General features: G+C 31.2%; 1 protein-coding gene across 1 annotated transcript; it reads left to right on the forward strand.

The window, feature by feature from the left end:
- Window positions 1–282: 282 nt before the first annotated feature.
- LOC110668838 (glucan endo-1,3-beta-glucosidase 9) lies at window positions 283–6,228 on the forward strand. Its single transcript, XM_021830585.2, has 2 exons — window positions 283–801; window positions 4,911–6,228. Exons 1-2 carry the CDS (start codon window positions 458–460, stop codon window positions 6,022–6,024), a joined length of 1,458 nt encoding a protein of 485 aa, XP_021686277.2. The 5' UTR covers window positions 283–457; the 3' UTR covers window positions 6,025–6,228.
- The last annotated feature ends 4,872 nt before the right edge of the window (window positions 6,229–11,100 follow it).

The following is an 11,100-nucleotide window of genomic DNA, read 5'->3' on the forward strand; positions in this document are numbered from 1 at the left end:
ATTGAGTTTGTATGTTTAGCTACTTTCTCTTAAAATTTCCCCTACTTTTTAAAAGTTTGCGTTTATCAATAAAATTAAGGTTTTTTTTTTAATATTTATTCAATTTATTTCAAATTTTATTCTTCAAAGCATATGTTTTTCACTCGTCCCTTACAAAGAATTTTGTGAATATTTGATTTTTTTTTCCCATTTATTTATTTTAATTAAATGGACATTTTTTAAATTTGGTCAAGGTCAATAAATAGCATTGTTGGATGCCTGAGGCCGAGGGCTGTATGCTGGTCCCGAAAAATTTCAACAAACAAATATGCTTTACTTCGCCAGACGAATCCAAAGTTTTCCCACTCACAGTCACTTATGGTGCCCGCTAGCTTTACCTGAGACTCTCTCTCTCTCTCTCTCTCTCTCTCTCTCTCTCTTCAGGTTTTCCTAGCGCATTTCACGTCCTCCAGGCCAAATGCTTCCAAGTTTCCGTTTCCTTTTCCTCTTCTTGGCCACGGTATGCACCCTCGGCTCCACGGTTGTGGCTATAGGTGTGAACTGGGGAACGACGACCTCGCATCCTCTCCCGCCACCAAAGGTTGTGGAGCTCTTGAAATCCAACAACATCTCCAAAGTGAAGCTCTTCGATGCTGACCCACTTGTTCTTCAAGCTCTCTCCGGCTCCAACATTGGTGTCACTGTGGGCATTCCCAATGCCATGCTTAAAAGTTTCAACTCTTCCAAGAAAGCTGCGGAGAGCTGGGTCCATGATAATGTCACCCGCTACTTCTCCAGCGGTAGCAGTGGAGTTCGAATTGAGTATGTTCTCTTAGCTAATTTTCCTTTCTTTTTCTTCTGGGTTTAGTTACCTAATGGTTTTCAATTTGTGGATCATTGATTGTGCTTGGAAATGGAAATGCGTGTATTTAATCAAAAGATATATCATTTTAACGCTAGGGTTTGGATGGGAAGTGCAAATTGCTTATTTATTTATTGGTTTGATTTTGGTGGAATGTGTGAATTGCTGAGTTGGAAATGCCTTCGAGGATTTAAAGGTACTTTGTAGAATACATCTTTTTGTGGTAGATGAAATTCTCTGTATGTGAACAACTTGGGGTAGGCAAATGTAAGAAATAATCTTTGATGCGTGTTTGGAAATGATCATTATGAATGGCTTGCTATGAAACTGATGTGAGAATGGGATGAAATTATATATTTATACATGGAAATTCGCAAAGGGAGTAATTACTAATAATAATTATAATTATAATGATCAATGGTCATTTGTGATGCACTGGCAGTGTTTAATAAGACAATGCCAAGTAGAGAATTCTTTTCAATGTTGTCCCTTTGCTTCTTATAGGTTCCAAAATCTAGTCAGGTCTAACTTATTGGATTTATAGCACTTAAGGTTTAACAATTAATACCAGATAATTTTGGTTATACTATGTGCCATTGTTATGGGTTGATGCATATTTCCTTCATTGCTGAGATATAAGAAAGTGCAGTGCATTTTCAATCTTGTGTCATCTTTTTGTGCCTATGGTCTTTGTGTAATTTCCATTCCAGCAACCAAGTATTTGTATTTCAATTCTTCAAATAATAAAAGTTAATCTTGGTTTAAAATTAAAACAAAAAAAAGATAATAGACTCCATGTTTAGCTCCCCTTAACCCCTTTCTAAATAATTAAATAAAAACTGAAGACAACAATGAGTCAAATTATCATTTTGGCGTCATGTTTATGAAGTAATTCATTTTGAGGTCAAGATCATATGTTCAAGCCTTGTGTATCTGCTCCTGTGCCTTTTGTTTGTATATATATATATATATATATATATATATATATATATATATATATATATATATGGTTCTGTGTTGTCTTTACATTCACATTTGTGTATAATTTATTTTATAATTGATATAAGATGGATGGACACATATTTTGCAGCTTTGGCCTTGTCAGGCACGTGTCTAACATGCCGACTATTATTATTATTATTATTATTATTATTATTATTATTATTATTATTATTATTATTATTATTATTATTATTATTATTATTATTATTATTATTATTATTATTATTATTATTATTATTATTATTATTATTATTATTATTATTATTATTATTATTATTATTATTATTATTATTATTATTATTATTATTATTATTATTATTATTATTATTATTATTATTATTATTATTATTATTATTATTATTATTATTATTATTATTATTATTATTATTATTATTATTATTATTATTATTATTATTATTATTATTATTATTATTATTATTATTATTATTATTATTATTATTATTATTATTATTATTATTATTATTATTATTATTATTATTATTATTATTATTATTATTATTATTATTATTATTATTATTATTATTATTATTATTATTATTATTATTATTATTATTATTATTATTATTATTATTATTATTATTATTATTATTATTATTATTATTATTATTATTATTATTATTATTATTATTATTATTATTATTATTATTATTATTATTATTATTATTATTATTATTATTATTATTATTATTATTATTATTATTATTATTATTATTATTATTATTATTATTATTATTATTATTATTATTATTATTATTATTATTATTATTATTATTATTATTATTATTATTATTATTATTATTATTATTATTATTATTATTATTATTATTATTATTATTCGGATATGGCAGGACACAATAAAGATACTAATATCTTCATGTAATAAGCCAGTTTTGGAGGGTGTTTTGTTCAATAATTAATGGGTAGCTAATCAGCAAGAAGTCAAGACAAGGATGTTTATGAAGTTGCATCCAATTGGTCTTTCATGTGGAACTTTTTATTTTAATTTCGAACTGGTTGTTGGTATACTTTTGTTCTTGGGAAATAAAGATGATAATTGTAATGCTTGCCCCATATATAGACATTGCAAATTGATATGCTTCCTTTCTATTTCCCAAAACTTGCTGAATAGATAGCATAACTTATAGTACTTGAATTATAATGTTATGTCAGTAAATGGTGACGTTCTATGATTTTTGCATCTTAAAATGACAGTCTATGATTTTTGCATCTTAAAATAGAGCAACTCAGATTATGATTTATCTTTAGTTTCTTATATATGAAAGTATATAGGAGAACCAGGTTTAAGGAGAAGGCTAAGATTGAAGAATGCAGGAAAGTAATAGTTGATAGAATAAGGGTGGAAAGCTGTATTGTGTTGCTGAGAATTAGTTAGAGAAGTCAAAAGGGCAGGTAAAGTGGCGGGAGCAGTTATTCCTGTCACCAAATAGTGTATAAATAACAGTCCATTAGCTGGAAAGGATCAATCCAAGAAATATCAAGATTCTAATCATTTTCCATTTCTAATTCTCTCTATTCTCTCTCATCTTTCCTCTGTTTGTCCCCATCTTCTTCTGTTTCTATTTCTTCTAAACTGACCTTTTTGGTATCAACAAGACATGTATATACCTTCTTTGTCGTGCGGTAATTTTTTCAACATTTGTTAAGTTGACATGTTGGTTTGGTGTCCTGTCATGTCCATACCCCTGCTTGATCAGGTAGGACAGAAGTAGCAGTATATAGATTTAGAATGAGCAAAAAACAGTAAGTTTTTTTTTTTTTTACAATGGCACAAAGATCTCCTGTGTCTTGCTTATAGTTACCAGATTTGCTCAAACCCCCTGGGAACCGCAATCTGGTTCGTGAGTTCCAAATCGCGAGTCATCTGCGTTCCAAAACGCTAGGGGACGCGATCTGGTTCTCCAAAATGGAGGTTCCAGCGAGAATAAATAGAAGAAAGGAAGGAAAAGAGAAAGAAAGAAGAAAAATCAAAAGGCATGCACATGTGTAAGCAATAGGCACAAGAAGAAGAAGAAGAAGAAGAAGAAGAAGGTAAGTCGCAGAAATGAAGAAGAAGAAGAAGGAAAAAGGAGATACGTTTTGAAAGACTAAATTTTGTAGGTGGAAGACTTGTTAGTGGGTTGGGTATGTTAGGTGGCAGTATATTCCTGATTTTTGGAGTGCAAATGAATTTTTTTGAAAAAAAATTTAAATTATTTAGATAAATAATCATTATTAACTATTTGTTATATTAATTATTTAAAATCATATTATTTTAATATAATAATAATTAAATAACTTTTCTTAAAAAAATAAATAAATAACTTTGAATTTTATAAAAATGTATATTATATTAAAAAATTATTATATTAAATTAATATTTTAATTTATTATATTAAAAAATTATCATATTAAATTAATATTTTAATTTATAAATATAATATGTTAAATAAAATTAAAAAATAAGTTATTTATTAAATAAATATAATTAGTATATCTTAAATCGAATTGACGTATCAACTAAACGAATTAGCATACCGATTAAGATTACCTCTTACGAATCCTATATTTCGTTTAGTGGGGTATACCAGGCACCCGTATCACAACTTGGGAGTATCACATTCCAGGTAACTATGGTCTTGCTGTGTTTTTGTTTATCAGAATACGACTTACAATGTCCTGATTTATTATGGACTAGCTGGGTACAGAGTTAAAGCTGCTGAATGCAGACAAACATAAAAAATGAGTACCTACTACGTAAATACCTAAGCACCTAAAACAGAGTGTCCTAAGTATCCTAACACACATTGAAATCAAATACAGTACTCTATAAACCAGCAAAAAGAGAAAGGAGGCAAAAGAACCTGACATCTTGCCCATATGCTACCAGCAGTCAATACAGATGCGTACTAAAAATGCATCAAAAGCACCATAATAACTTTTAGTTATTTTTCTGCCATATTGTTCTTACAAAATTCTGTACTATTTATGTGTGAAAGACTGAGAGTATTATTTCATTTCTATGTACTTATAACTGAACTGTACACAGGTATGTTGCCATTGGAGATGAGCCATTTCACCTAAGTTACAGTGAGCAGTTCCATCCCTTTGTCATTGGGGCAGCCATCAACGTCCAAACAGCTTTAACAAGAGCAAATTTGGCAAGCGAGGTGAAGGTTGTGGTTCCATGCAGTTATGACACCATCCAGTCAGAGTCTGGCCTGCCCTCCAAAGGACACTTCAGGCCCGATCTTAATAAAACCATGATTGAACTCCTCACATTTCTCAGAAAGCATCACTCACCTTTCTTTTTTACCATCTCCCCATTTATTACCTTCAATAAAAACAAAAACATTTCCCTTGATTTCTCTCTCTTCAAAGAAGCTGCACACCCTCATAATGATAGCCACAGAACCTATAAAAACAGCTTTGACCTAAGCTATGATACCCTGGTTACTGCATTATCAGTTGTTGGATTTCCTGAAATGAATATTGTTGTTTCAAAGATTGGGTGGCCTACAGATGGAGCAGCCAATGCTACTTCATCCATTGCAGAGACCTTCATGAAAGGCTTGATGGACCATCTTCATAGCAAATCAGGAACCCCACTCAGGCCTCGGAATCCACCAATGGAGACATACATATTTAGTCTTTTAGATGAGGATCAAAGGAGCATAGCCACAGGAAATTTTGAGAGACATTGGGGATTGTTTACTTTCGATGGTCAGGCCAAATATCGTATTGATTTTGGCCAAGGTTTGAAGAAACCAGAGAATGCGAAGAATGTAGTATATCTTTCTTCAAAGTGGTGTGTTGTAAACAATAATAAAGACTTGTCTAATGCAAGTACCAATGCCATGGATGCATGTTCAGTTGCTGATTGCACTGCACTGTCACCTGGTGGATCCTGTTTCAATATCAGCTGGCCTGGGAATATATCATATGCATTTAATAGCTATTATCAGCAGCATGATCAAAGAGCAGATAGCTGTGATTTCGGTGGGTTGGGTTTGATCACAACTGTTGATCCATCAGTGGGAAACTGTAGATTTTCTATTGAACTTCGTACCTCACATACAGACTCCTTATCTGGTTCACATCTTGTCCAATGGATGATCTTGTTAATGTTATATTCATATTTCTTCTTATTAAACTTATATTGAAATTTTACGCAATGGATAGATATCTGAGGCATTTTGCATCTTCTTGATTTGCCTCGGGCCTGTTGTAGTTCCTGGTGTTTTTTAACGTTCACATTTGTACCAAAAGCATCTTTGTGCTGTTTTATTGGACAAAAGTAGGAAAAGGAAAATGACACTGCGGCTCTATTTTTATCTTCCATTACAAAATTTTGCAGTTATTTGAAATGCAGTTTTCCTTTCAATTATCTGAACAAACCTTAGTTGATTCTCATTAAACAAGCTACATTTGTCTTGTGATTGAAATTGAACTATGGGAATATGGATTTATCATTGGCAGGGGGGCTAACACGATGTGCAATTCAAGGCACAACCGAACTTAATATTCAAGGTACAACCAAACTTAACACCTAATAACTTAAAGGGATAATGTCTAAAAAATCCTTAACTTTGAGGTTATTTATAATTGTACTCTTAAACTTTTTTTTTTCAACAAAAATACCTGAACTTTTAACTTTTTTATAATTATACCCGCTGCCATTTACTCCCCTATTAATTCTAGCGGTGAAAATGTCAAAAAAAAAAAAATTCAAACTTTACCCTATTTTTTTACAATTGTATTCTAAATTATTTTTTTAGCAAATATACCGTGAATTTTGAAATTCACTGCAATTGAACTCTACCATTAATTGTCTCGTTAAATTTAATAGAGATATTGGGTCAGTATTTTTAATCCTCCAAATTAAAACTAATTAAACGTAATTTGCAATAAAATAAACCCTAATTGATGAATTAATAGGTTCATGTTTTAGGGCCATCAAGGTGGGTCTGATTGATTGTTAAGAGGGGATATTAATGGGAGTGATGTTGAGTAGGGCAGAGTTGGGATGGGCAAAGGTGATAGCTTGTCGAGGTGATAAAGGATTGTTGAAAAAGATGTTGTATGCTCTGATACAGTAAAGGAGGAATAAGAGTGTTGGTTGGCAATGGTGGAGCGAGTGGGTGTAAGAAATTGGTGTGGAATGGCTTTATGAGGCGTGGAGGTTGAATGGAGCTAGTGGCTAAGGAATGGGAGGTAAAAAATAAACCTGTGTTCTTTGTGAGAGTGGTGTGATTTTGTTGGAAATTAATTTTATTTTGTTTGTTTTATTATAAATTAAGTTTAATTAGGATCAATTTAGAGGATTAGAAGTATTGACTTGGCACCTCTATTAATAGTGAATGAGGCAATTAAAAGTGAGGTTCAATTATATTAAAATTTAAAGTTTAGGATATATTTGTTAAAAAAAATTTAGGTACAACTATAAAATATTAAAATTTGGAATATTTTTGGACATTTTCACATTTTCCTATGTTAACTTGATAAAATCCATTATAATTAATTGTCACGACCCAACCTATGGGCCGGACCGGCACTAGGACCTGGGCCAGCCTAAAGCCCCCGAGCCCGTAGTAAGCCTAACTATTCACTAACCCAACTCTAAGGCCCATTTGGGCCCAATTTCAAGAAATCAACCGGACAGAGTCTGGCCATAAAATGGACATTCCAACGGGGAGTTTTTGACTCACTCGACCTGTAAATATAATAAACAATCAATTGGAGAGCTCAGCACACCCTCCAGATACTCATATCAACATAAAAATAAATGGGAGCTCAGCTCCCTCATCCAGTCCATCAAACATGCATGTGATAAAAATTTTACAGGTCTAAAATAACAATTTATATTACTGACCCAAATCAATTAAATATTTATAACACATGCGAAAACTCTAGAAGTTTATAAAATTACACAAACATGAATAAACGACCTGCGAGGGAGAAAAGCAAATTAACCTCAAAAATATCCTCCTGTGGCCTGGAAAAATATTGAACAAGAGTGAGCGTTCGACTCAGAGAGTAAATATCAATTTTAACCATAATCTCTATAACTATCTAAAACTAATGCACCCTGTAGAGTGAAACGCAACATCAACAATAATTTCACATCACAACATCAAAAAGGTAATTTGGAGCACTCATACACCCAGTAATATCAATAATAATATATGGGAGCTGATCCCCTATACAGCTCTCTTAAATCCAACCTGTGCCAGTGAAGAACTCAAGCCGGACTTTCGTTTAATAAACCAAATCGGGGTCCCAGCGAAGAACTCAAGCCTTGTCTACCCCGAAGAACCGGGTCCCAGTGAAGATCTCAAGCCGTGTCTACCCGTCCTATCCATAGTCAACACCACATCACACGCACGCCAACGCACGCACACTGCTCCAAATTACCACAACAACATCTATGGCACTTTAACAGTTATGAATGCAACATAAAACATGCATAGAGTTTAACTACATAGATACATACATATAAGTGATGCATGGACATGCTTGAACATATAATAATAGTGAAATTATAATTAAAATTAATATTTTACTCACAGACTTGACAGCGATCACTGTGGCGGCTGGGCGGAGGAAGAAGGCTGTCCCGGCTCACCTGATAATTTTATTACAATCATTTAATAAATTGACTCAATACAAACTTAAGAAAAGACCAAATACGTCCTAAGTTGTGCCGAAAATTCGGCAGAATCTCCCCTATACCTAGGACTTACCCAACCTGCAAAAGGGCTCAAAACACACTTCTATATTCACGACCTTTATATCCACAACTCAATCACATCACACAGCCCCTCCTGGGCCCATCAAATCAGTCATCCATCACTATATGTAAAATTTCAATTTAGTCCTTACAATTGATTATTTTTGTAAAAATTGCCCAAATAAGCTCTAAAAATTCTAAAACTTTGCCCCGCGGTCCTTAGCAATATTACTAGGCTAATGCAAAAAGAATCATAATTTTCTGAGCTACCACGAATATTTTATGGATTTTTAATCCCATTTAAATACTAGAAATTTACGAAAAAGTAAGGTTTGGGTTTACCTATGTCGATTCCGACTTAGGCAACGCGCTCAGGACGTTTGACAATGGTGGGATAGCCAAAACCTCGATCCAATTCGGAGACTTTTCCGGTAATCGGTCTGTCTGGCCGAAAATTCACAGACCTGGACAACTGTCGAATTTCTGCGAATTGAAGATACCTAAACGAAGCCCACAACATGGGGGTTAGTACATAAATTTTACAGAATTTTCTAAGCTCATTAAATGCTCGGAAAAATACTGCAAAACTTTGTGGGACCCACCGAAAAATGGTGTCGGAAAAATTTGAAATTTATATCTTCACGAAGCTCTCGACTAGTGGAGCGCTCTGATACTCTCGGTTTTCTCATGGGGTTCACGGTTTACGAGAAATCTAGCCCAAAAGTCAAAATGGGCTAAAACTTCCCGGACAAAAATTGGACAAACCGCTCTATAGATTTCGGCGTTCTTGGTGTCTATGGAAAGCTCTTGACGAGTAGATGGATTTAGCCACAAGACCCGATCCGATTGGTGGAAAAAAAAGAGAAGAAGAAGAAGGGGCCGATCAGATTCGACCAGTCCAATTTGGTCCGGTTCGATTCGAAATATAAAATTTTAAATTTTTACTCTACCTTGGGACCTAAAAGGAGGCCCAAAAATTTCGAAAAAATTCCAGAAAACTCAAAAAAATTCGTAGACTCCAAATATATTTTTAGTTTTTGCCACGTGGTCTTTAAATTAATTTTTAAAAATCATCAAAGTTTTATATTTCCGGGAAATCAAACCCGATTTCGAAAGTCCAAAAATTTTCAAATAATTTCCCAAAATTTAAATAAAATTAAAACATCAATATTTGCCCAAAAATAATATATTTAAAAATTAGAGGTGTTACATTAATAGGAGAATAAACTATAAAGTATAATTGTAACAAAGTTAATAGTATTTTTATTAAAAAAAATTGAGGTACAATTATTAAACAACCGCAAAATTTGAAATTTTTTTACATTATCCCCAACTTAAAATATCCACTTCTTTGCTTGGCTTCCAGTTTCGCCTGGATTTTTAATTTTATATCAATTTTGTTTTATTTTTGAATTTAGTTGCAATTATATTCATTTAGCTAAAATTAAAATAAAACAGATCCTTAAATATGTTATCTTACTCTCCCAATTTAAATTATACAATAATACTCGCCCAAAGATGTAAAATTAGGCACGGCTATCATAGAGGTCAAAACTAAGGTTCTCAAACTCAATTTGATCATTAAATCGGTGAAAATAAAAAATTTAAAATTTAAAATTCAACGAGTAAATAAATATTATAAAATCAATAATAATACTGTATTATAATTAATGCTTCTATATGTTTTTTAAATAATTATTAAGATAAATTTAATTAAATTTTAATGTGTAAATATTATTTAAAAATTAAAATTTTAAATAATAAAGTTTAATTATTATAATAAACAATCATTTAATTTTAAAATTTTATAATAATAAATTTATTGATATCAATAAAAAATAAATGTTCATATAATAAAATTGTATAATACAATAAATAGAAAAAGTTTATATTTTTTTAATGTTTAAAAATAATAAAATAAAAAAATAATTTAAGTTAATATATTAATAAAATATATTGTTGATGTTATTAATTATTAAGTTAGAAGGGATGAAATTAAAAATTTTTTAATTTTCTTTCTAATAGTTACAGGTTAATAGTTATTATTTAATATTCGTATATTATAATTTAAGTAAAAGGAATACTTATATATTATCGTAAAAGAAAAGAAAAATGTGCTTGATGGTCAGTAGTCGTTGGCGTGGAGATTCTCTACTAGTTCTTGGGTTTTAATCCTTGTAGCCTCACCTTTGCAATGTAATTTTAAATTAAAAAATCCAATCAATTTGCTTGTTTAAATTCAATTTAATAGTCTATTTTATTAATTTTTTAATTGATTCACGCTGATTTATATCGATTTTTTAAAAATTTTGAATTTGGTGGCTAAAACCTAACTATATTTGCCTTTGATTCCTAGTTCCACAAGTTGGATCGTTCAATCCGGTCCGAATTTAACATGGATTAAATGTTGACTTCTAGTTTGGGATTATCTTTGTGAACTCGTCACTTTAGTCACTCAGTTGCATAATTATTTATTGTTTTATTTTAATAATAATATAATTTTTATTTT

This window comes from Hevea brasiliensis, unplaced genomic scaffold (genome assembly GCF_030052815.1).
Source record: "Hevea brasiliensis isolate MT/VB/25A 57/8 unplaced genomic scaffold, ASM3005281v1 Scaf414, whole genome shotgun sequence".
NCBI classification, from domain to species: Eukaryota; Viridiplantae; Streptophyta; class Magnoliopsida; order Malpighiales; family Euphorbiaceae; genus Hevea; species Hevea brasiliensis.